Source organism: Penicillium verhagenii (genome assembly GCF_028828195.1).
Source record: "Penicillium verhagenii strain IBT 33310 chromosome Unknown utg000006l_segment0_segment0, whole genome shotgun sequence".
NCBI classification, from domain to species: domain Eukaryota; kingdom Fungi; phylum Ascomycota; class Eurotiomycetes; order Eurotiales; family Aspergillaceae; genus Penicillium; species Penicillium verhagenii.
In genome coordinates, this window is record NW_026643170.1 from 3,065,002 (window position 1) to 3,090,656 (window position 25,655).

Here is a 25,655-nt window from a genome sequence, read left to right on the forward strand (position 1 = left end):
ACCGTATTCTTTGGCCCCTCGATCTAGCCCACCTAGCCAACTTAGCCAACACGGACTAAGTATGAATGAAGGATACCCGAGACAGCATCTAAGCCCCTAACCAGTGGGTGCCCCCCAAGCTTCTCGGATCCGGACTCCTAATTTTGCATCTTGATTACAATTCATGTAATTGATCGGTTTTCGCCGGTGGACTAGACGTGTCAAGACCTGGTGGCGCTGAGCCCATATACTTATTCCACTTTCTCCCCCACTGTTCAAGAGAGCAGACGGGGAACTCTTTAGAACACGGGGTTTGGACCCTTTTACTTTCTTTCTTTGTTCACTCGTTACTCTTGACTCACCGTCAACATGAAGCCCGATTACTTGGGCTTGTCGGCGGTAGGATGGAGCCGAATGACCAACACCTGGTGGGAAAAGGTAAGTTGTGTGAATCAATTGGGCTTTTTTGGCAAGTTCCTCAATTGCATTGAGAGAACCTTGGCACCTTGAAAGCTGCACTTAAACAAAAAGAAGCCATTTCTAACTTCAATCTTCATCTTAGGTGTTGGCCATCGGCCTCCTCGCCACAATTGTTCTCGGTGCTTGCTATATAATTTACTTAATCGGCAGTAGCATTGTTCGGCATTGGCGTGTAAGTGATCGGCCCGAAGATTCTCAAAAAAATGAAGTCCGAGTTTGACATGTGAAATATACTAACATTATTCATTTCCTAGGCTCGACACGAACTCTCTGAAGTACCATCAAATGTTACACGTTATATTGAAAAACTAAAGACAGAGACACAAACATTATACACTCCCGAATCCGATCGAAAGGAACCCAAAACATTCGGTGTTTACCTTGGAAGCTTCGCCAACCCACCTACAAAGGATCAAGCTAGCATCTTAACTCAATGGGATGTTACCGTTTTGGATCCGCTGCAAAGCGGTGTTTTGGAAGCCGTCGCCGATGGCTGCTCTGCCACCCACATTCTCGCCCGCCTCGATGTCCGCAAACTGGTCGCAACCGACAGTGGATCGCACCGTGATGAAGTGATTCGCGCAATTCACGTCCTGAACGAGACCTTGAATTCCCTCAAGCGTCCCCAGGATGTGCAGGCTCAGTTCAGCGGTGTTCTCCTTGCCGACTGCCACGCTCATCTCCAACCCGTTGTCTTGAACGAGGTCGTCAAATTTGTGAACAGTCTTGGTCTGGATGTTTGGATGGAGTTCGGCCCTATCGAATACCTTGGTGAAAAGCAATGCCGTGAAATCGACTGGACGCCCATCCGAGGTGTTGTCTACCGCAATGGAACGATTCGAACTGATGGTGACCGCTGCAACTTCTGGCACATGGAGAAGATGCGAACTGTCATGCGAATTGTCGCAGCCCAGAAGCCCATTGGTGATTCTACTCTTGCCATGTGGGATACTGTGGACGATGGTGTTCAGATTAAGCACGATGTTCTGCACCGCAGCTTCAAGTGGTGCAACTACAACAGCGCCATGAGCTGGATTGCCCCCAAGGCTGCTCTCACCGATGCCACCATTGCCGCCGCTACGACTGTCTTCAACGAGCCCATTGGTGCCTTGATGTGGATGAAGAACGATCAGACCCTGGAGGCCCACGAAGTTTGGCGCCAAAATGAGGAAATCACCACCTTGCCTTCTGGAAATTCCGAGATTTACGACACTCTTGAATCTTTCGTGCCCGACCTCAAGAACAAACTCGCCTTGTTTGCTCCTCGCTCCGAATCCGCCGCCAGTGATCAGCAGATGGTTTCAATTGATGAACTTCAATTGGCCGCCCCGAACGAGCCTCACATGACCAACCCCTTCTCAATCTCTCCCGATGGTGAAGACTACACTGGACTGGGATGTTTCCAGATGGGTCTCGATCTCACCGCAAAGGATATTAACGATCTCCTCCAGGGTCAACGCCAGGTCCGCGATCTCAAGCTGCTGGATCCCATCAAGCCTGCGGCTCTCCGCAAAATGGCCGATGAGCTTCGTGTTCTGCAAGATTTCGGTGGAGAGGGATCCCAGGTCGCCGGAGAGCTGAAGGATCTTCTCGTCACTTGTGATGGTACCGACAACGACCGCATTCGCCTTTACTCTGGATTGCACTCTGGTTTCCGCACTCGCATGGAGACCCAGGTTTGGGGTATGTACGACAAGACCCCCGGTTTTGGTCCCCTCGACATTTACCTTTCCGGTAAGTGTGAGGTCGGCCGCACCGGTGCTATTCTGCACACCTACATGTCCAGCCGAGGATACTCTCGTTTCCAGTGTTTCATGGCCGAGATCGCTTTGGCTACCGCCAATGGTGATCTCTCTACCAAGTGGACCAGCCTCTCTCCCCGTATCATCAGCGACATTCAGCAGCTTACTCCTACCGAGGCTTTGCTTTGGTTGCGACGTCTGTCTACCACCCTGAGCAAGGAGTGCGCGCACTTGACTGCCAATGTTCGCTCTTGCACCGAGCACCAGCTCATCAAGGTTCCTACTCTTGGTCAGATTCGCGCTCTTGGCTCCAGTGAATACTTGAGCGGTCGATCCACTGCCGATGATGTGGTCAATGCTCGTTTGGCTTACTACCGGGACCAAGGCTGCTGGGCTCCTGATGCTACTGCTGCCAAGGATCTTTTCTTGGAGATTGATGCTCGTTTGCCTGAAATTCTGATGGGACGCGACTCTCGCACTCTCGAACAGCTCGCTGAGGTTATGCAAAACGTTCTCCAGAAGGGTTCGATCGATGCTGGTGTTGACATTCTCGCAACTGCCGTCTTCTGTGCCTTCCGCCGTATCTCTCTTGACGAAATCTACCTCGAGGTTCTTGACCGTAACCCTCTGCCCAACATTCACACCGTTCAGGTTGCTTGTTTTGCTGAGATGTACGCTCTCGGTGCTCGTTGTGAGATGTTCTTGGATATGACTGCCATGAAGCTGGGCAAGATCATTTCAGCTCGGTACCGCGAATACTGCAAGACTCACCAGCCCACTCGTCGTTCTGATACCTTCACTGAAATCCCGACCGCCTACGCTTCCATGGACATTGATCTGAACCCCGAGGGTGACAAGATTGTCGTTCCTTGGTACTACCGCATTACGTTCCTTGGTATCTTCGCTCTCCCAGCCCTCGTTGATATTACCATGTTGACCACCGTCGGTCGTGGTTTGTACTTGACTACTTTCATGAGTGACATTGACAAGACTTTGGCTACCACCGCACTTATGGTCGCATTGTTGATTTGTGGTGGATTTGGTAGTTGGATTACTTCCGGTGGAACATACTACCTGTACGCGATGGCTTTCCCTGCAATGGGCATGTTCATCATGACTCGTCTCATCGCTGGTCTCGCTGTCGTCTTCGTTGGTGGCATCATTGCGATGATCGTCATTGGCTGCATTCACGGCTTCGCGGCAGGTATCCTGTTCTTCCTCTACTTTTTCTTCCTATCCACATACCTCATGCTCCTGTCGGTGCTGTCCATCTACCAGCTACCTGGATTCCACTTCCAGTCTGGTCGTACAGTCATCATCAGCTGTGTTCCGATCCTGTTCATCTCGCCCCTCGTTACACTCTGGGTGGGACATGATTCGGTCATCTACCTGTGTGTTGTTGGTTGCTTCGTCACTTCCCTCCTTCTCGGAGCTCGCCGAGTCATTTCCATGTGGAACCACTGGTACCTGTCTATTCCCACTACCACTGACGGTGAAGTGTACGACTGGTATGTCAAGACGCTGAACAACCCTAGCCCGGCTTTGCTCAAGCAAATCTCCTGCACCTCCATTGCTCGCCAAACTCTCTTCGAGGCCGTGGAGAAGGAGACAAAGCGTTCACCCTGGACAAAGGCCACAACCGATCCTTACGTTCGCAAAATGGCCGAGGGTTACGACTCTACTTTCTTCCTGCTTGTCTGGTACTGCCGGTACTCGCGTACTGAGATTCCCCTTGCATTCAGTCCCACGTGGAACTTGCAGTTGAAGGCGGCTGTTGATACCATTGCTGATATGCAGAAGGGTATCCGCATGCACAATGCTTTCCTTCACTGGCGTCACACCGGTGCTGATGTCTGGTGTGGTATTCTCTACTTCGTCATTGCTTTGATCGATAAATGGACTGCCCTGCTCACTGGTGAGGCTCTTGTTGGTCTTTCCACTGCATCCAGCTCCGAGTACCGTCTGTCTGTTGGATTCGGTTTGGGATACTACCTGACTGGTGCACTTTTCCTAGATGCTGTCTCCCAGCCCCTTTGGATTGCTGTGACCAAGCGAAACGGTTCTCCTATCGGCTCATTGGACGGCTTGCGCAAAGTTCTCGATGTCAACCAGAAGGATAGACAGGCGCTGTACTGGGGTAACCTGACCAAGTTCTTCTTCCTCCACATTTGGGGTGCAGCCATCTCCGTGGCGCTCATGTGGGCCTTTGAGGATAAGCGAACTTCCACTATCATGTACCTTGCCTACCTTGGTGCCTACAGTGGTCTTCTGTTCTACCAATACAACCGTATCTTCACTGGTTCCGAGGCAGCTCGCTGTCTCGCCCTCGGATCGCTTGTCGGTTTCCTCACTGGTCTGATCCTGCACATCACTCTTCCTCCATTCACATGGAGCAGTGTCATCGGTCTCGCATCTGGTACATGGACAGCTGCTATCTACTCGATGTTCATGGCGAACATTGGTCTGCCCACCTGGAAGAAGTCTCTGATCCCCAAGCCTGTGGAGGGCGGAGTCCCCGCTACCTACACTTGCAGTTCTCTTGAGCCCTACCTGGATATTTCTCAGACCACCATGGCAGCCACCTTCGACAACATCAGCTCCTTGGATGACGAGCTTCGTTACCGCCTGGATGCGGCTACTCACCCCGGTTCCGAAGTCAAGAAGAACATCTTGGCTGGTGCTGGATGGAGAAGCTCGCTTCTTGTGCAGGCTGCATTCCCCGATGCCGACCGCCTTGTTCACGAGGTTGTTCGTCTCTGGGAAACCGGTCAGACCATTGTTGAGTTTGTCTCCTCCGAGCACCTTCTCCAGAAGGAGCAGCGTATCCGTTCCATTGCTCGTTTGACTGGCAACCAGCTCCGCATCTTTGTCGTTGTTGGACCTGGCCTTGGAGGACAAGACTGGACTAGCAACATTCGCCGCAACTGCCAGACTATCGCCGAAGCTGTTGTCCAGGCTACCACTGAAGCCAGATTGGGTCTTTCTCACGATCACTCGATGATGTCCGAGCTGTTGGTTATGGAGCACCGCGATCCATTTGAGCTGTCCATTCCCGAAGGTGTCAAGTACCAGTTGGAGCGCAACCCGACCGAGTGTGCCCGTGTCGTCAACCACGGTCGCGTTACTTTCCTCCGCCACCTTCTCTTCGGTATTGACGCTGATCTCGAGTGGGATAACCTCCCCGAGAGTGCCCGGTCCCTTTTGGTTCGCCGTTGCTCTGGACGCCCTGGTCACATTGCGGCTGATGAGCTGAACTGGCTCCAGGAAAGAGCCAACGCTGGTGATCTCCAGGCTGTCTGCACTTACATCGCCCGCTACAATGTTGGTGTTGGCATGTCTCTCTCTGTCAACTTCTTTGCCCAGCGCTGGATGGAGGCTGATACCTACCCGGATTACCCCATGCTCATGGATAAGACTTACGAGAAGCCCGTGGAGAGTCTCTTGCCTCCTCCTATTGGCGCCAACTTGCCTTTCCGCGAGTTGGTCAACCTCTTTGTCAGTCGCATGTTCCACAGCCTCAATACAATCGTCAAGTTCACTTTGATTTGTCTTGTGGCCGATCCTGAGTACCAGCGTGAGCTCAACTACGTTCTCCGTGGACAGCCAATCATCTTCGCCTACCCCATCAGCATCCTGCTCAACACTCTTTGGTCATTCTGCAAGCTTCTTCAGAGAATCCTCATCCCTCTTGTCCTTGTTCACGGCCGTGAGAACGTCTCTGAGCTGTATAAGGCGACTGGTGGCTGGAAGACTACCATCGAGAAGGACCGCATCGTTATCGAGAGCCTTACTGGACCCATGACCTGCTTCTACCGGCCTTTGCCCGATCGCACTGCTCGTCTTTACCAATACTCTGGTAACCACGCCCAGGAGCCTGAGGACCAATCAAAGCTCGTTGCCATCAACACCTACTCTGACAAGACTATTCTGCGCCGTCGCGAGGAGTACAAGGACAAGCAGGTCATCAACGATTTCACTTACGAGTACGCCGATGCCGGTGCCAAGAAGCTTCCCATTCAGCGAAACTGTACTGCTGGTGAAAACAGTGGCCAAGTCATTCAATATGATAACCGTGGTTACATTGTCTCCGGATCTGCCATGCAAGGTGTTAACCCCGTCAAGTTCCAGTACCAGTTCCGCAAGGATGCCAAGTTCGATGACGAGCTCCTGAGTGGTGAATACATCTTCCCTCACATCCGAATCAACGTCACCTGGTGCATGCCTCCTCCCCACCGACCTGAGCGCCTGAACAAGTGGATTCCTTACCCTCGTGTCAGCGAGGCCTCGTTCATCCAGGGATCTGATGTTCACTACGCCAAGTGGACTTACGACCACAAGTTCCACCCGACTATCGCTACTACGCTCAATGGTGAAGAGGTTACCACTCCGGTCATGATCCGTGATGATTGGTTCCACGTTTTGGAGAAGCCTACTAAGAGTAGTTTCCTGCACGACAACCCGCTGTTCTTCTTCAAGTCGTTCCAGTCGAACTTCTTGACTCGTCTGCTCCGCTTGAACGTCCAGTCTCGTCCCATCCCCACCTCGCGCTCTCGTACTCACCTGTGGAAGTCCTGGAAGAACAGCAAGAAGTTCGATGCTGTGACCACCGTTTTCCTTGATGAAGTTCTCCTACGTTCCGACCGTGTCCTTGCTCCTTACTGGCGCAACCGTGACTTCGGTCGTCTTGAGGCTGCTGGTGACTATATCGATGCACAGGCTGATACCATTCTCGCTCGTGTTGATATTGATCCCGATATCAGCTCTTGGACTCCTATGGCATTCAAGATCAGCGATCTGTCCAGTTTCGGACAGGGAGGTGATTCCAGAATCAACACCCGCACACTGTCCACCCAACTCCAGGATACCGACACCCAGCTCCACGTTCTCGCCATGGATACCGCTACTTGGCCCAACGAACCAGGTGGTGTTTCTGCTTGTCGTCGCGACATGATCAACGACCTTAACGGTATCAGATGGCACATTCTTTCTGAGAATGCCAACGATTACGGTGTGCCGAAGTTCCAGATCGAGAGGAATGTCCAGTCTTTGACTATTCTTCCTCAATGGGGTCTGGATTTCCTCAACCCTACTCACGGTGTTTTCCAGAACTGCCTCGATTCCGCTGTCGTTGAACGCGCCCAGGATACTCGCGTCAATGATATTGAGAAGCACTTCATCCCGATCCTGACCAAGCTTGTTCGTTGCGCTCGCACGATCAGCTTGACTCGTCAGCACATTGAAGAGGCCACCAATGCCCTTGTTGATTTGAACACCTACTTTGAGCACGGTCGCAGCTGGAACGATGTTTGGATGAGTGATACTGTCAAGATGGTTTGGCGCCAACTTTGGTTGTCTGATGATGTTGATGACGCTGTCCCGGCTTCCCAGTGGTGGGATGCTGAGCTCCCGTCTTTGCAGCAGCTCGATAATGCTTTGGACATGTGGCATCGCTGTAAGTTAATTTTCCTCTTGCTCTGATATTTTTCCTTCTTTTACTGACATTTTTTAGACTTGTTCATCTTCTCCATTCCGGTCCCCGAGAGAATTCCCGATGTCTTCCAGGTCTCCCACCACTTCACTGGCGCCACCTACGGTGTCCTGTGCAAGGCTAAGCGCAAGTGTGCCCTCCACGTCTGGGATCACTGTATCAGTTTCCGTGAGATGACTGTCTTCTGTTCCGCTGCCGTGTCTTTCGATTCGACCTTCGTCAACAGCACTCTCATCGCCCTTGGTCACCTGTCTTGTGTTCTTGTCGAGCACCACGCTGATGTGGTTCTTCCTTGCGCCGAGTACTTCAACCCCGGTTGGGAGCGAGAACTCGGAACTGCCGAGGGTGCCCTCCAGCACCGTCGCACTTTCGCCCGCAAGATCGACCCTGTCGTCAACGGTATCACAAACATGGAGAAGTACAAGCCTATCGAGAAGATCAAGACCAAGACACCCACTTGTGTCATGTTGTCTCACGTCCGTTACGTCAAGGATATCAAGACCGCCATCATGGCCACCGATCTCATCGTCAACAAGTGGGGATTCCGCGACTACCAGCTGCACATCTACGGAGATATGGAGCGCGCTCCTGCCATCGCCTCTCAATGTCAAGAAGTCATCGCCTCCAAGGGTCTCCGCGAGCACGTCATTCTCAAGGGTCTCGGTAACCCATCGGTTGTCCTTCAGGATGCTTGGTTGTTCATGAACTCTTCCATCTCCGAGGGTCTCCCGCTTGCCATGGGTGAAGCCGCCTTGACCGGTGTCCCCGTCGTCTGCACAGACGTCGGCGCCTCCTTCTGTGTGGTCACCGACCGCGCAACCGGCAAGCGATTCTCCGAGGTCGTGGCTCCTAACGATTACGACTCTCTTGCGCGCGCTCAGATCCGTGTCATGGCTCTCCTGGACCAATGGGCTCCCTTCGCCGAGGACAAGGAGGGCGATCTCGTCCCCAAGCTGGAATTCCACCCCACCCCCGAAGAAATCCAGGCTATCTCCGACCGCATGTATGCCAAGCAGGATCAGCGTCGTGCCCTTGGAATGAAGGGTCGCGATAACGTGCTGAACTCCTTCTCCAGTCATCGTTACCTGCGCGAGCACGAGCAGATGCTTTGGCTCGGCAAGTACCAGAGTCATAGCTACATTGCTCGTACTGCGGTTTCGTCTGGTGCTTCCAGTGGTCTCTTTGTTAAGGAGAAGAAGCATGCTTCTTACCGCGCTTCCTACCTCTCGAGTACTCCTACACTCCCTCGGACTCCGGATTCGTCGTATCACCCCGCTCCTCCCAGGGCTTGGAGGTCGTTGCGCGATTACCGGCAGTCTGGGTCATCCGGCACTCAAACGCCTGTCTCTCTCGCATAAACCCCCTTTTCTTATTGTTTTCTTATGTCCATTCCCATTTGTTTTCTGTTTGTTTTAGAGCGTGTTGTTGTCTGTTTTTGATACCGCCTTGCGATTAATTTCCCGGCATAACTCTTGACACTTGTTGTATACATAGAATAAATAATGTCTATCTTATAGTATTTACACATATTGACATTTACAAATAAATTTAAATTTACATACAAATTGGAACTCCTAGTAAAACAATAAATTTGAAGCATCTACGACAGTATGATTAGCATGGGGACTGGTGGAATAATCCTTGCAGATGGGAATAATACAAAGGGGGTCAAAAGGCCATTCACATTGTTGAGTGGAAGAACATCGAGAAAAATGCATGGATTGGAGAAACAATGAAGGTGAACAATTTTGTTAAGCAGTGTGCAAACAGCTCAGAAAGCGCCGTGAGGAGTCTACAAACAATTGGTTTGGCCAGTTAGGGGAAAAGAGCGGGATGAGCCGACAAAATTTCCACCGTTGGCGGTGACGTCACCCACATTTTCGAATTTTCGGTTGTTCTGATTACTAAGAGTCGGTGTGGTGTAGCGGTAACACAGCCACGTGATTCTCGTCCCAGTCTGGACTGTACAGCACGCTATTATTACCAGACTGGGATGCTCAGTATACTGAGAGGGGGATACGTGGAAGTGGGGGGTTCAATTCCTTCCTCCGGCAATTCTTTTTTTTCTTTTCCAAAATTTTTGTTCCCATGGAGCATATACAATCTGTCTAGATGAAAAGCCTTACACTATGACAAAAGAATATTTTTTCAGAGCATTCATGGATACAAGATTTTACCGAAGCGAATTTCGGTGCTCCTCGATAGCTACAGACACAGATTTACTAGGATGCCCGAGTAGACTGAAGCATGTGTTTTAATTCTCATTTTGCATCATCAGACTGTATTACACATACTGAATTCATTATTGATTCAACAATTATCCATAGTACATTTAGTGCTTCTTTTAGAGCCGCATAAGCCATGAAGCTCATCCATTGCTTCCGGTGCGGATTAGCGCCGGCCCCCCAATATTCCTCCTGGGAGGTTTCAGAGGGAACTTACAACCCAATCACCTTGTGTTCTTGTTCAGCTGGAAGGGTCAGTACAATGACCACGCGACTTGAGTGATCCTCGCCCTGAATCTCACCTTAGTATTTATAGCGCACTTACCCTTATCACCTCCGGTCGCCCGACCGTAAAGCGGCGCTCACTCATTTCCTACCCTGGCAGCACCCACCGGATTATTGACTGTACATGTACACAAGCCACACGCCGGTAAGTGAAGACTTGAGTAGGCGACCACTGATAAATGGCAAGCCGGTGTATGTCAATTTTTTTTTTACTCTTCGTTTTCCATTCGTGTGGGAAGCTCTCTTTTGCCGCCCTACTCTTGAGCTCTGCAGCAGCCTCAATGCACAAGGTCATTCCTTCAAGGTAGAGGGGCCATATATCTTCGTGCCTGACCCTACCTGCATTTTCACTAGGTTACAGTAAGCGCCGCTTTAGCTAGACTGTCAGATTCTGGTGCCAAGTCTACAGTAAACAGAAAGGCCAGTGGAAATTATGTGATGGGTTTTAAAAGCCTGCCTTGCTCTCGGTGAGCCACAAATTAATCTCGAGAGTAGATCATTCTTGAATGTTTTCTCATTGCGGTCCAAAATATATCCCTTGTGTGAACAGAACATGCTTCCATGCCCGTCGCCAGATCTCGAGTCTTCGCGTCTGCTTGAGCACGCGCAAAACGATGCATATTTGACTCAAGTTCCTCTTGACACGATTCCTCCAGGTTCTGTTCTAGGTCGATCGCATTGGAATGAAAGCTCAAGCACCGTGTTATCCACTATTTCGAATCCTTTGGATACTACCAGTGATGACCATTTGCTGGAAGATAAATTACCACGATTCGCCGCTATTGAATTCCTTCGACAGTGGCTTCCCGAGGTTCACCCAGAGGACCCAGGGTCAAACACCCTCCTGCGAAAATTCTCCAACCGTGATGTAGCTCTTATTGTCCATCAGTCAGTAGCAGGGCTAGTCTTGATATTCAATATCATTGTGACTTCGCTTGCCATCCACTCCTATGTGCCCATGAAGGGGATAGGAGGCATTGTCGACGTTCCTGGCGTCACAAATTGTGACGATGTCCATTCATACAATATGGGGATCCACTTTGCTATCAACGTTCTATCAACCATTCTACTCGGATCCAGTAACTACTGCTCCCAGCTTTTAGTTGCGCCCACGCGCAAAGATATCGAGAAAGCACACAAGACTCGGAAAACACTTGACATCGGGATTCAGAGTTTTCGGAACCTGCGGGCTGTTGATACTCCAAGAAGAGTCCTTTGGGTGCTGTTAATGATAAGTTCTGGACTTCTTCATCTATTGTGAGTACACAGCATTCAAATTTTATTTTGTGCACCACATTCTTACCTTTACAGTTGGAACACTGTTGTATTTGCGGCCTCTCCCAAAGTGTCGTACAATGTTGGGGTTGTTACGAGCGATTACCTGGAAGATACAACGCCTTGGAACTATTCGATGCCGGGCATTGACCAAATACGTCGAAATGCGACCCATTTAACACCTCTTTCTCGAGCCGATTGCATCGAGAGGTACACAAATAGCGACAATGGACTCAGCGACGTGCTTCTAGTTGCTCGCAATGTCAGCAAATATGACCAACTGTCATTTGCCATTGATAATTCATCATCTTTACTTTCCAACTTCTCGGCATTTGAAACTGCTTCTCATGAAAACGGGTCCATTGGTGTAGATTGGACAGAAGCGGATTCATGGGTATGCTCTGCCTGGGCGCCTCTTGGCTATTACGCACTGCCGCCGGACAGCCAAAGAGTTACTGTATGCACTGCCTCGGCTATGACAGCATACGTGGATTCCTGGACTTTTACAAGATGGCAGGAAACCCCAGCAGCCCCTTCTGGGGCGCAGCTATGGGCGGGGGTGGATCACTGCATTCCTGCTAGTGGACTTTATCCCATGGAGAATAAGTGTCAGCTTCGGGTAAGCTACGCTCTATTGATCATCGTGTGTGGATTGAACCTCATTAAGCTCCTTTGTATATTTGGTACCGCCCGTCTCCATCATTCAGGTCGTCTCTCCACTAGGCACGAGGGAGATACAAAAGCGAAAACAGCCTATCTTGTTACTGTGGGCGACGCCATTGCAAGCTTCCTAGAGCATGAAGACGACCATACCAAGAATCTCTCGCTCGTAACTCAGAGCGATTTCAGCAGAGGGAAATGGCCAGACGAAGAGAGGGAACACAAAGAGTTTGACCCCGGTGCTAAACTGAGGGTCAGGCGGTGGTTTTCCTCAGTTACTATCCTGCAATGGATTTCGACTCTTTTGTTGTGAGTATATTCTCTAACTTCTTAAAATCCAAACATTAATTTTGATTGAAAAGGTGCGCTGGGTTTATGACATTCACGTCTGTTGAGCTTGGTCAGAGCCTCAGCGCAAGAAAGAGTGGAGGTATCGCGATAGACCTACCAGCCCTCTGGTCATACGGCGTCGGAACTGCTCAAGCCTGGAGTGTATCCTTGACGGGTTTATTATCTAGCATGAACCAGGACGGAGGTTTCTTTCTCGCCACCATATACGTGAACGTCTTTCAAATTCTCGTCAGCGGTCTGTATCTTTTATGCAACAACATCATATCTGTCATGTTGATGGCATCTGAGTGGAATTCCTACTGTTCCCAAAGACTCTCACTCCGTGTGTCTTGTCCGCGTGGATGCCAAAGATCAAGCTACTTCCTATCTCTACCATATCGATATTCAATCCCTTTGATGGTCGCATCTAGTGTACTTCACTGGCTGGTCTCACAAAGTATCTTCGTCATTCAGACCATTGCATACAAGACACCAGAATTTGGCCGTGCCCCGGACCTGGACGGATCTCTCGTGGGGACATCACCAATTGCCATGCTTATGGCAGTTACGCTTGGCGGAGTCATGATTTTCACAATGATCGCCTTTGCAATTTTCTCAAAGTATAGGCCATTTCCCACTAATGATAACAGCAAGCCACCCTCATACCCTGCACCGCTAGTCGGCACATGTAGCGCTGCTATAAGCGCTGCGTGTCACGCCCATCCTGGAGATCGAGAGTCAGCCCTATTACCTCTTCGATGGGGGTATGTCCGAGATGGCTTGAAACACTCAAGCGGACGGTTTCGATTCAGCACAGCAAGGGATATTGAAAATCCCATGAACATTTGACGTGCAAGGATCATTTTCCCTGGCGGCTCAGACCAGGCATAGCGTTACGGGGTGCTTTAGATAGATTTATTTGCTCTTTGCTCTTTGCTGCTGCTTATTTTTCTTACTTAATTTTCTCATGTTTCCTTCTTTGCCGTTTCTCAAGCTTGAAAGCTAGTCAATGTAATCTAAAATTACGGTCGCAATTTCAACTTGGAGCTCGGGGTCATACTAGTATTAAGCAGAATTAACATACAGATATTAACACCAGAGAAGAATTTTACAAGATTCCCAACACTCTCCCATCATCATTGATAGTGTAAAATTTGTTTACATGAATAGCCTTCCACCATAACGACTTGAGAGATCTTTTTCAACGGAACATCCATGGACGCAAGGTTTTATCGAAACCAATACTATGCTTAGCTCCAGCCCTACATTTGCATGTGGGGTTTGCTGTTTGTTCCAATATCCCAAGCATTGAACAATTTTCGTGTACATACCTTCTTCGTTCTTATTTATTCATTCTGTGTTTTTAAGAACATTTATTTTACATTAAACAAGAGTTAAAAATCGTTCTGAATCATCCGAGTCTTGGCAATTACATTAATGCTAGATCACTATCGGAAAAAAAGCTCCGACTCCTGTCGGCCATGTAGAGGATATTGATATCCACAAAAACAGAAGACACTTTTGATATAACCAGGACCCGATGAGGATGAGATGGGAGGACCATGTAAAAAGAAAAGAAAAGATATCGCAACTCCAAATCCAAACACCAACCAATTGATAACCCCAACTCCTGCAGCCGTAACGGATGTCGGCTCTAGATATACATCACGTCACGGTCATGAAAAAGCCGAAGCCAATGAGTAGCAAGAAAAAGAAAATCAAAGCCAAAGCAACAACTTGAAGCAAATAAGAACAGGACATGGTAAGATCCTAGTCGATGCAGAATAATCAAGCACGCGACTGCTTGTGTCGCCACATTCCGCTGGGAACCATATTTTGCTTCAACACAGAAAGTTCCTTGTGCATAGCCTGGTTCTCCAGCTGAATACTCTCAATGTAAGCAAGAGCATTAGTCAGGATTTCGGACTTTTTCAACGACCCCGCACCAGCACGCGAAGTCCGCTTATCAATACCAGCAGGGGAAATGGCTTTCTCCAGCGATAGGAACTTGGTGTTCATATTTGTGCGGTAGCGTTTCTCGATGATGTTGTGGGCGGCCCGTTTAGCGGCATTACGCACTTGTGGGTCCTGTGTGGAGGTGGAGGTGGAGTGGTTGGAGTCTTGGGATAGGCTGCGTGTTTTGCGAGCCGATGTGGATTTTTCGCGTGGGGCGATGGTGTATTCTTGAGGTTTGATTTCTGGACTTGAGGACCAGCGGGTTGAGGATGTGTTTTGTGTTGATGATGAGCTGCGGGTTGTGGGCTTGGTGGAGAGTTGGCTTTCGGGGGCGGAAATTTCGGCGGTCATGTCGATTGAGGGGCGCATAGACCATGATTGATCGTCGCTGTCGAAGTCCTGATAAAAGTTAGTCTGGATCCATTCAAGGTTTCAGTTCCAAGATTGTTGGCTCTGAGCGGATTCTTACCGATGACATGGAAACAGTGTCTTCGTTGGGCATGGTGAAGCCGTTGATCGCAGATGGAGTTCCGAATGGATCCATGAAAAGATCTTTGGTGTCGCCATTTGTCAAGCTGTCGGCGAAGTCAAAAGATACTGGATCCATATCGGCGGGAGTCAAGGCGAACAAATCGATCGCGCTGTCATAGTTCCAATTGCCAGTAAGATTGTCGGAAGCTTTGGAAAAAAGATCCATTGGGCGAGATTGGGGACTCAGGTCTTGACTAAGATATCTGTCGTCCATGCATGTGGAGAGATTGGATAATTGAGATCGTTGACTGAATGGCATTGTGTGGAAGAAATCGAATGTTTCCAAGGTGATTTGAAGTGGCTGATTCAGGGGGGGAAGAGGCAAGAATAATTCAAAGATATAATATATCCGTGCACACAAGATGGGAAGTGGCGATTAGGTAGATCGAGAAAGCTGAGAGTATATATCGAATTGAGCTGTGTTACCGTGGAATGGAAACTAAGTTCCTATCGGCCGCAGCACGACTTATATACAAGTTTAATAGATCTTGCAAAGGAACAGGGGGGCCGGACGTTCACGGATTAACGCACTTGGCTTCACGGTATCTTGACCGAGACGTCCAGCCGAGATTGGGACTTGTGATGTCAGGCATTTCACGGCTCGAGACCCTGCAAGAAAAAAAAAAAAATTGAAAAAAAGAAATAGAAAAACACGAGTCCACTTACGGAGTATTGCATTCGGTGAAGCCTTGCCGAGATCACCTTAGCCCCACGGCCGGCTCCGAATCGATATAGAATCCGGGAGGACAAGAGTGCCACTGAAGAAATGCAATACTGAACAGGACAAATGGTGGAGTTCAGCGGAAAGAACCAGTGGGTTCCAACGGTTTAGCAAATCTTTAAGGGGCGCCAAGCTCATTCCGGCCGAAAGTCGGACCCGACGGTTTTTATACACGTTTCATGCATTTTTCATGCATTATGTCTCTTTTGGCCTATGTTTGGCTGTTTTTTTTTACTCCTTTAGGCTCTGATTTTCCTCTTTTGTCGTCGCTTTTCAATTAATGTCCTCTGATTGGTCTACGGGGTTTATTCCCCTGGCGGAAAAATTCATACCCTGCTTCTCTGAGCCCTGTCATAGGCGTAGAATTCACCTAGATCGTCCTAGCGTGGGCGATCCCCTGCTAGTGCACCTGTCAGGCAAAGCATTACCTACAAGATTCCGTTGAACAGCCATTGGTATGTCACAGATTCTTCTTGCCGCTGCAGCCTTCCTATGATGTATCTCGTGGATATCTGCAGAAAAGTGAACCAGGGTGAGGTACTCTCCAAAAGTTGCTTGACGTGACCATCCCGAGGTCTAATCCTGGATTTCTCTTGACGTGTACACGAACTACTCCGTAACAATCTGCCGAACTACTATAAGCGAACAAGGCCCGAGCAATAAGCAATATCCAAAACAGGGCTTTTGTATATTGTGCTATATTGGGAGATATCAATTGTGCGATTTCATGACGACATGGGGCCTAACAATCAACATTTCCACAAACAAAACAAGAAACTCAAGTATACATTGGAAAGTGAATGAGCACCGGACTTCCTGTTGCGCGAGTCCAACTCCGACGTTTCAACCCCATGTGCCATATGCAATGCATCAACGGACCAGGCCTACGCAGCAAACCCGAAGAGAAAACCCCAATTGGGGATGGAAACATTTAGAGAGTAAAGTTAGCCGTCAGTGCTACCGTGGCCCCTGTTCTGACCATTCCGGAGGCCCACAATTCCCGCTTACACAAATTTATTCCTTAGACAGGGCCTGCTTGCCACTTTAGGTCGTGGGGTGATTCGGATCGAGTCTTTCCTTTACTTTATCTTCGGACTACGCCCGGTGTTTGCCGATTTTTTAGGACCTTGTCCTCGTGACACTGACATTCAACCTTCTAGACACGAATTGTAAACGGGATGCAATTGTCGTGCTTGGTTTCGGTGAACCATTTTGAACGTTGTGTTCCCGGGTGCTATTGTCTCCTGATGTGGTTATGGAATACCCTGGTCAGATGAAGAGGATTGAAAACATTTGAATATTTATTCAATTGATTCTGTTAGTTTCGAGATGACAATGTAAATGTTCACAATTAATGATGTAGGTATTGATTGTTCAATGCTTCTTTAGGCAGTAGAGTCGCTCATAGATCGCATGCATACATTAACCGTCATCCCTACCTAGTATTGGACCCGGTCCGGCTCAACCATGTTAAATGAATTATCCGTTAATATAGACCATCAATGATAGGTGGCTTTTCCCCCAATCACGCTTACGTTTGTGGCGACGTAGATCAATCTCGAAAAAGAAAAACTCCACCCTCAATGATCTGCTAAAGCAAAGGACTGGAAACCTGCCGAGATCCCTTCCGAGGCAGGTGGGGCTATGACGGTCTAATGCAAGCTGACCGTTGCGCCCATGTCCCTTTAGGACTCTGGGCCTAGGTCGTCCGACGCGGCTCGCTCTCGGTCCGTGGTGGAGCCGAATGTGTCGCATTCACGGGTTCAAGATGGGATCTGACTGCCGATTTTTGTGTTTCCCCGGATTTCAGCTTCCGGGGCGGAATCTAACTCGGCAGCTAGATCATTTAGCTATTCTTTAGCTATTTTCCTGACGATCGATGGGAGATCATGAGGGATAAAATCATACCCGGGACTCCAGCTGACTGCCGGATGCTACGAAGTAGTTGAGAAGCTGAAGAACAATGAGTTCTGGTCAGTTGAATGTTAGATCATCCCTGTGCGCGGCGATAGAGAAGATCCTAGGTCATATGGTGCAATCAATCTTATGATGTCAATTCTTCCATATAGAGCATCGAAGTCATCGTTTTGCGAGTTTCAAATGTGCAATAATCTTTCCTTCTCATTCTTCTTCCTCTATGCCCTTGAACTAAGCCTCGCAAAATATTCATGTTTTAGCCATTCAAAACAGTACGTGATACAGCCTCATCAGGTGTTTTGAGATGTTTGCAATGTTTGCAGTGGCTGCAAGGATCCAGAATATGAAACGAGTGACGAGTCGCACGACGACCTGATTTGACCATCAATCTGAAAGTGCTGTCACATTGTTTCTAGCATACTATGTGCCTTCTAAGCAAGCCCGAGCATTTATGTCCATGCAAGCTCGCCATATAGGCGGTGTGGCTTGTGGCTGATTTGATCAGGATCTACCCAGTTGTGACGACACTTGTGGAACATGCATCAAGCTTATCAATGTCGCTTGCGCCCCGTGTGGCACACTGCATAATCAAGATGTCGCCGCTCCTCACAAAATTGTCCTTGACTGCAGTCCTAGTCATTATTTTGATTCTCAAGCTTTGCTTGGTCTTCTCCGAGTAAGGCGCGCGATCACCCCAGCCTCCGTGTATATTTTGCTGGATCGGGCAAGTTGAATGTATCTCAGTTCGTGGGGCAGCCCCCAGTGGATCCAAACCAAAGTTTCTGTAAGGCTGGCCGCTGAACCCCGATCTTCATGCACGCTGGTGGAAGACATGAACAAATAGTTCGTGCAGTGCGTCGTAAGCCACGTTTGTTCTCACGAACAAGTTCTCAGTTTGCGATATCAATGGGAATCTCGGCCTTGAAAAAGTCGTCGTGCATTATCTATGATGCACTTTATCCCCCCATCTGGAGGCTGGTCAGCTGAATCATTACCCATTGTGGAGCTTGATCGTCCAGATCCACAGATTTGCTCCACCGTTCATCTCAAAAGCGAATAACACGATAACCTCTGGATGGAAAAGACGATCAACATGTATGATGTGAGCGAATCACGTCCGCGGGCTAAAACAATGGCAATTCAATGACGCACCCAGTCCTACGTGATAGGGGTCCCGATTTTCGACTCCTGGGACCTATAAATTGGTCGCGCGAAGTGGGATGTTTTCGTTCCTGAACCAAAGCATCTCTGCTGTACTTATATCGTTACCTCTTTCCCATTCACACAATTGGATACCTCAAATCTAGAATAACAACACATTCAGAATGGCACTGTATGCGATTCCACACTCTCCCTTTTTGATTCAGTGACAGGAATCTGGCCGGCTAACACTTTACCCACAGTACCCCCGAAGAACAATACGTCCAGCTCGTCGGTCGCAAGAACATCACCGAGGAGGAATACCTTTCCGTCTTTGACCAGCTCAAGCCTGTCGAACCAGAGAATTTCATGGGAAGTTGGAAGGGCGCCAATGTCAACTCCAACCATCCGACCGAGCAGAAACTCTCAGCGATGAGATGGGCCGGAAAGGATTTCAGATCTACCGAGGACGTTGACCCGATTATGGTTACCAACGATGAGGGCGCACGCGTTTGGAATGAATCATGGGGCCATGCACGCGTAAGTTTGTATCAACTCGCTTCAATCGACAATACTGTATACTAACCCGTCGTTTGTGGGTGATAGCTTCGCCAGATCGAGTGGCGTGGTACTCTGTCCACGGCTATGGTTTATGATGACTTCCCTATTATCGACTACTTCCGATATGTCAATGATGATTTGTTGGCAGGTGCGATGGATGCGAAGACTGTGAAGGAGGGTACATACTTTTTCTACTTGCACAAATAGGCCTCTTACACGCTATGTGTCCTGCTATCAAAGTTCAGATATGACACCCATTTTATAATACACCTCAATGAAAAGCTACATGCCCAGGTGATTGACCTTGTTTCTTTTCCTAAGTTATTCTATTATACTCCACCACGTGGCGATAAAATGACTCAGAATTTCTACACGGCCTCGGGCGTTCTGTTTTGCCCAGAGTTTTGATGGCGCGCTTTATCGCCCCTGGATTTTTCTCAGATCAGTGGAATATCTCAAGTTCTGCTTGACCACAGCTTGACCTACCTATATATATATTTAGTACCATGGGGCACACTCCGCTCTTCTTTCTTTCTTCCCCCATGGACTCATACTAGGTCACCCTTGCACCTGTGACTTCCAAGCCCTGAGAAATTCCGACATCCAGTAGATTTATACATACTACATCCAAATGGGTAGCGGTCATCTCCCCCGAAGACTCTTCTCCTATTCAGATATGTACCTTTTTACCCTTTTCCTTCAGATTTCTTTTTTTTTTCATTCCTCTTTTCTTTTTGACCTTTTCCCTTTTACAACTCCCTCATCTCACTTTGTTATTCCCCACTGAGGTCTTCATTTCCGCCCTCTGGTCTTACTTCCTCCATCCTTTCACACCCCGTGAAAGTCAAACAAAGCCTTGCTATATCTAGGTTTCCTCCAAACCATCGCAATGAATAACCGAGCAGCTTCTACGAATGGGCCTGGTCCACTTGCCGCCTCTGCAGCCGCAGGAACTAAAGCCACCGCACCCGACGACATTGCGTCGACCTCCCACGAGCCTTGGGTAACATCATATGCCTCTTTGTAAGCTACTTCCCAACTTGCAGTCATGACATGTGTACAGAGTCAAGCTGATAATCTTGAAAGCCCCCTTCCAGATACCCCCGCAGTGCGACACCGTACTGGTTGTGAAGTCCCTCCAAACACGATTGGTTCATCTATCATGAACCCCGGTCCATGGGCCAGAATCATCATGTCTCTGCCGTTCAGGCTTGCCGGGAAGAGCTCTGACCCCAGAACCAATGCTCTCAAGCTGTTGCATGACAAACCTCTCCAACGAGAGCCCGTACTGCGACCGGTATATAGGGATTGGACGAGTCTCCACCTCATTCAGCGAATCGCAATTGTCACCAGCAATATTGAGTCCGCCTTGTGTCAAGTTGTTGGTGATGTTGCGGAGGAGGAATGCAGCGCCTGCGCCAGCAACTCGGGGCCATGGTCTCTCTGCGTTCGCTACGTCGACGCGAATAATACTATCCCTGAATGTGCAAACTGCAGATGGAATGGCAAGGGTAGAAGATGCATCTTCAAGAAATCCCCCAAGCCGGAAATTTCTTCCTCTATATTCTCGGTCCCTGATGAGCACGACATGCTCGGAAATCCAGCCCTGGGTATTACTTCAAATCTTGAAGAGCGCAGTCCAATCGAAAATGACACAAGCAGCAATGAGGAATCCTCGGCCACCCAGCACTGGGAATCCCTTGCGCTGATTTCAGACTCGACCAATGAATTTACGGAGAAGATTCATGAGGCGCTGAAGAAATGGGTGGGAGGCAGACAGGCTCATTAAGGCCTCTTTTTTTCGTACCGTGTGCCCAGAACATGAAGTACGATATCTTTTTTTCAGCATTAGGGTCTCCATTTAAACTTCGTGCTCATGATCGATTATTTATTTATTTTTTCGTTATTTTTAATTCAACCAGTTTCATGGCTTTTCAGCAATGACCTCACTAATAGAATTTTCGGAAGCGTAACTTAGCCATGCGATCCGGCCCGCTCCCGAGTCCCGATGAGATTCGGCAGTGGCTTCAAGTACACATTCTGATGAGAAATCATTTCAAATTTCGAGGGTGATAATCCCTCCCGACTAATGAAATCATGACCCCTTCTGTCCGAGACCAATAGCTGTATTTCTAACCGGTTTACTGAGAAATTTCACCCAAAAATAGAACTTCTACTACTAAAGGGGAAATACGCCGAGCTCACTCCGAAGCCATAGATCGGCAGTGGCTTTTACCCCAGCCGGCGGCTCCACGGGTAAATGCTGCAGGGTCTCAGCCTCTTAGCCTCTTCGTACACATGCAGTTTTCTACCCCCCTGAAATCAGATCTTAAATTTGGGCCGATGGGAAAATTCCAATATTTTTGCACGATCTGTCGAAGCCTTATTTCCTCACACCATGCTGCGTTGCTGTCTCTGGAATGACAAGTCATAATGTTATGAAAAATCGTGAAGAACATCCATTAAGAGAAGTGCAAGACATGTTTCGGTTTGTCCGGGTGATCGCCGAATAAACCACCTTAAATTGAATCTCTAAAATGGGTCTACCTTATTTTTAATGGAATAGACTCCGGGGCTATGATTTCAATATCTTGGCTATGTCTTAACGTCTCTTGGCGCTGAGCAGGGCCACAGCTTTCCAGATGGTTATAAAAGGACCATAAAATCCGCCGATATTCAAAATTCACAATTCTTCAACATCCTATCTTCTCAGCAACCTTTTTACACATACCACCTCAGTTCAAAATGAAGTTCTCTATTGCTGCTATTGCCGGTTTGGCCGGTGCCGTCACCGCCACTCTCCCTGCTGCCTTCACCCTCGTCTCCGATGCCGGCAAGACCGTTCTCACTGATGGCCGTGAGTGCTCTAGAACCCAAACCCCCTGATTCATTCCAAAATTGAAGCTAATACCATTGTCACAGAGAACCTCTGGATCGGCGGCAACACCACCACCCAAGAGGTTGCCATCCGTACGTTTCTTCATACTCGGGCTGATGGACGCTGTTCAACATGAATGAACAATACTGACAGCTTTGCAGTCCGCAGCAGCAGCTATGGCGATGTATCCTTCACATCCAAGTCCGAGACCCCAACTGGATTCCAGACCCTCTACATGATCCCCAACGAGGTCGAGCCTATTGTCTTCACAGTCCCTCACTCCGGAGCTATGCCTCAGGGTGCCAACATGACTGGTTTCGGAGCCAACGCGAAGGGCCTGTTCACCCACGGCGGAAAGGCTTGGTTCGCTGTTGATGGATACGGCGATCAGGACGCCAAGGAGATCTTCTGGTACGGCGCTCACAACGCCGAGTACGAGAGTGCCAATCTCTATGTCAAGGAGTGCAAGGGCTGCTAAATTGTCAGCTGGCTTTATTTCGCTTGCTTGCAAGCTCTTTGTCATTGGCGTCATTTTGTATAATACAAGTTCTCGAGTAGTAATGGGAAAGAAGTCGTTGTTTTATTTAAGATTCATTCATGGCCGTGAAGGTCAAATCTGACAACAGACATTCACAAGCACAAATCCCTCTATCTACTAGAACCTGATGATCCAATAAGAGCTTGAATAGTATCCTCATACCGCTCAGGTTCGCGCCCCAGAATCTCAACAATAGCAGAAGACACAGCCGCCGTCTCGCCCGCCCGAATAGCCCCCCAAGCCGAGGCCCACTCCCTAGACAAATCCACCCCATGATACGTATGCCTACCCGCATGCTCAAGCGCCGCATACTCCTCAACAGAAATCTCCCGAATGGTCAAATCTGTCCCGGTAGCACGCCCCAGAATCTCAACAGTCTCAGCGAGTGAAATAACCCTTTGGCCCGACAACAAGACCATCTGATTCCGGTACATGAACGCAGCCGGGTCCTGCGCATACGAAGCGACGAGCTTCGCGCTCGCCTCGCCTAGCTCGTCACGCTTGACCCACGCAACGCCTGGGCCATGCCCGGAATGCGGAATGGTGATTTCGTGCCTGGATCCGGGGCTTGTGCTCTGCGGATCGAACCAGGCTGTGTAGATCGGGAAGGACTCGCTGTATATGCCTTCGCGGATGATGGTGTGTGTGATCTCGGGCTTGGTAGAGAGGTATTTCTCTGTTGCGAGATGTGCGCCCATGACGTGTGCGATGCTTTTGTCTGTTGTTCCGGCGAAGGCGAGGGATGAGTAGAAGATGTGGGTTACGCCGCTTTTGATGGCTGTGTCGATTGCGTGGCGGTGGGCCTTGGTTTGGATTAGCTGTGCTACATAATGCACGAAATGAATTATGGGGTAATTGTTTTTGATTTATCTGCCTTGTATATTTTTCCTGGACTTACTTGTACGCGATGATCGATCTCGAAAGATGCGTATGAAATTAGCATCAAGATTTCAATGCCATCGAAGGCGTTTGCAAGACTGGAGGGATCATCGTAGTCTGCTTGACGGATTGTTGCGCCTGCTTCCTTGGCTTGAGATAGTTTGGAAGGGTTTCGTGCGATGAGGATGAGATCTGATGCTGGGATGAGACTTTGGAGATGCTCCACTATGCTTGATCCAAGGCCGCCTGAGGCTGGGAAGACTCCGATTTTGGTCATTGTTGTAGACTGTAGCGATTCGACTTTTCTTTCTTTGGCAGCAGTTTGCTTGAGTTTCTTTTGCAAGATTTCAATTTAGCCTTAAAAGCCGATGAGCTTTATATGATGATTAATCTGGACATTTCAACTTGGCATTGATTTCTGTTGCTTATAAATGAGGGGAGTAAGTGGGTCCGAATGTCCGAGGGACCGAGATGATTAATTTTTGAAAATCTCCCCGCACCGAGCGGGGACAAGTGCAAATTTCTCTTCAACATACTGTATGGAATTTGATGCAAATGTATTCACAAATTCATGAATTGTGCAGAGTTGAGATCTATCGCTAACGCCGGGCTGAAAATAAACAAAATCACGGTATATACTGCTATATCACATTTATTGCGGGATACCGCCTGTTCCGAAACGTTCCATCTTGATCCGATCATCGCTCACTCCCTGGGCTTTCAGACTGGACTCCATGTCGGTCATGAAAGACTCAGGTCCACAGATATAGTACTCTGTAGCCGGGTTCTGGATAAACAGATCCTGGGAAGAGAGCTTGCTCAGATCCACGCGTCCAGCGTACGCGTAATCCACACCTTCCTTGTCCTTTGCGGAGGGCTGGCTGGTGAAAAAGGTTGTCCGGAGACTGGGGTAGTGTTGTTTCAGGGACGTGACGTATTCTGTGAAAGCGCGCGCATCTGAGGTCCTGGAGCCGTGGATGTAGTGGATTTCGCGTTCGGATGGCTTGGAAGTTAATGTGTTGACGATGGAGGTGAGAGGGGTCAGACCCACACCAGCGGAGATCAAAACGATGGGGTTGGCAGCCTCGTTGCCCGAGTAGAAGAAATCGCCGGCCGGGTGGGAAACCTTGATCTTGTCGCCTGGGTTGAATTTATCGTGGAGAAGATTAGACACGTAGCCAGGTTGAGCGATCGCGTCAGCTTCATCACTCAGAGCCAGCCCCTTCTCTCTCTTCACGCTGATGCGGTAGAACTCCGGGTCATGCTTGTGGCTGAGCGAGTACTGGCGAGGCTGCAGGTACTTGAGCTCTGGGACATAGACCTGCACGGAGATGTACTGTCCAGGCTTGAAAGCGGGTAGCGGCTTGCCGTCGACGGGGTGCAGGTAGAAAGACACGATGTCCGAGTCCTCTGATTCAGGGACTTTCTGCTTAATCTCGAAATCGCGCCAATCGGTCCATCCCTGGCTCTGTTCGTAGATCTGGTGTTCGCGGCCGATCATGATATCGGCCAATTGGTTGTAGGCTGCTGTCCAGGCGTCTAGGATTTCGGGGGTGAGCGCATCGCCGAGGACTTGGGCCATGGCTTCCAGGAGGTATTTGCCAACTATTTTGTAGGAGTCGGGCTGGATGTAGAGGGATGCATGTCTTTGACAGATCAATTCCACGGCTGGGGTAAGAGCGCCAAGGTTGTCGATGTTAGAGGCGTAGGCGAATAAAGCGCCGGCTAGAGCGCGAGGCTGGTTGCCGTTGCGCTGGTTGGGGATGTTGAAGATGTTGTTTAGGACTGGGTTTTCCCTGATGACATTCTCGTAGAAGACGCTGGTGATAGTGTTGCCGTGTGCGGACAACACTGGTACAGTTGCTTTGATCAACTGGACCTGGTTTGGTGTTAAACCGCCGACGGAACCCATGATGTGTTAAGAAATTGCTTTGAAGAGGATTGAGCAACGGGTGCAATGTTTATTGTGAAGTATGTTTGTTGAAAAAACAGTCTTGCATATGCAGGTGGGCAATTATTTATATTTCCCGATGAACCTATGAAAATGAGTCAATTTGCAAGCGAGGTACA

The 25,655-nt window shown here is 49.0% G+C and overlaps 8 protein-coding genes across 8 annotated transcripts; 5 read left to right on the forward strand and 3 right to left on the reverse strand.

Moving 5' to 3' along the window:
- Nucleotides 1-348: 348 nt before the first annotated feature.
- On the forward strand, nt 349-9,047 carry N7466_006525 (glycosyltransferase family 4 protein; the record flags this gene model as incomplete). Its single annotated transcript, XM_057165922.1, has 4 exons — nt 349-417; nt 542-631; nt 714-7,653; nt 7,711-9,047. 4 exons carry the CDS (start codon nt 349-351, stop codon nt 9,045-9,047), a joined length of 8,436 nt encoding a protein of 2,811 aa, XP_057021521.1.
- A 1,705-nt stretch (nt 9,048-10,752) lies between these two features.
- N7466_006526 (uncharacterized protein) lies at nt 10,753-12,447 on the forward strand (the record flags this gene model as incomplete). Its single annotated transcript, XM_057165923.1, has 2 exons — nt 10,753-11,456; nt 11,511-12,447. The coding sequence occupies 2 exons, from the start codon at nt 10,753-10,755 to the stop codon at nt 12,445-12,447; spliced, it is 1,641 nt and encodes a 546-aa protein (XP_057021522.1).
- A 1,805-nt stretch (nt 12,448-14,252) lies between these two features.
- Nucleotides 14,253-15,210, reverse strand: N7466_006527 (uncharacterized protein; the record flags this gene model as incomplete). The annotated part of the gene is made up of 2 exons (XM_057165924.1): nt 14,253-14,819; nt 14,890-15,210. 2 exons carry the CDS (start codon nt 15,208-15,210, stop codon nt 14,253-14,255), a joined length of 888 nt encoding a protein of 295 aa, XP_057021523.1.
- A 3,704-nt stretch (nt 15,211-18,914) lies between these two features.
- On the forward strand, nt 18,915-19,497 carry N7466_006528 (DUF4334 domain-containing protein; the record flags this gene model as incomplete). The annotated part of the gene is made up of 3 exons (XM_057165925.1): nt 18,915-18,922; nt 18,993-19,269; nt 19,336-19,497. The coding sequence occupies 3 exons, from the start codon at nt 18,915-18,917 to the stop codon at nt 19,495-19,497; spliced, it is 447 nt and encodes a 148-aa protein (XP_057021524.1).
- Nucleotides 19,498-20,179: 682 nt separating this feature from the next.
- N7466_006529 (DUF3716 domain-containing protein) lies at nt 20,180-21,079 on the forward strand (the record flags this gene model as incomplete). The annotated part of the gene is made up of 2 exons (XM_057165926.1): nt 20,180-20,313; nt 20,377-21,079. 2 exons carry the CDS (start codon nt 20,180-20,182, stop codon nt 21,077-21,079), a joined length of 837 nt encoding a protein of 278 aa, XP_057021525.1.
- Nucleotides 21,080-22,035: 956 nt separating this feature from the next.
- On the forward strand, nt 22,036-22,646 carry N7466_006530 (uncharacterized protein; the record flags this gene model as incomplete). The annotated part of the gene is made up of 3 exons (XM_057165927.1): nt 22,036-22,147; nt 22,213-22,260; nt 22,330-22,646. 3 exons carry the CDS (start codon nt 22,036-22,038, stop codon nt 22,644-22,646), a joined length of 477 nt encoding a protein of 158 aa, XP_057021526.1.
- Nucleotides 22,647-22,816: 170 nt separating this feature from the next.
- N7466_006531 (uncharacterized protein) lies at nt 22,817-23,862 on the reverse strand (the record flags this gene model as incomplete). The annotated part of the gene is made up of 2 exons (XM_057165928.1): nt 22,817-23,509; nt 23,605-23,862. The coding sequence occupies 2 exons, from the start codon at nt 23,860-23,862 to the stop codon at nt 22,817-22,819; spliced, it is 951 nt and encodes a 316-aa protein (XP_057021527.1).
- Nucleotides 23,863-24,237: 375 nt separating this feature from the next.
- fhpA (flavohemoprotein) lies at nt 24,238-25,497 on the reverse strand (the record flags this gene model as incomplete). Its single annotated transcript, XM_057165929.1, has 1 exon — nt 24,238-25,497. The coding sequence occupies one exon, from the start codon at nt 25,495-25,497 to the stop codon at nt 24,238-24,240; it is 1,260 nt and encodes a 419-aa protein (XP_057021528.1).
- Between the last annotated feature and the right edge of the window lie 158 nt (nt 25,498-25,655).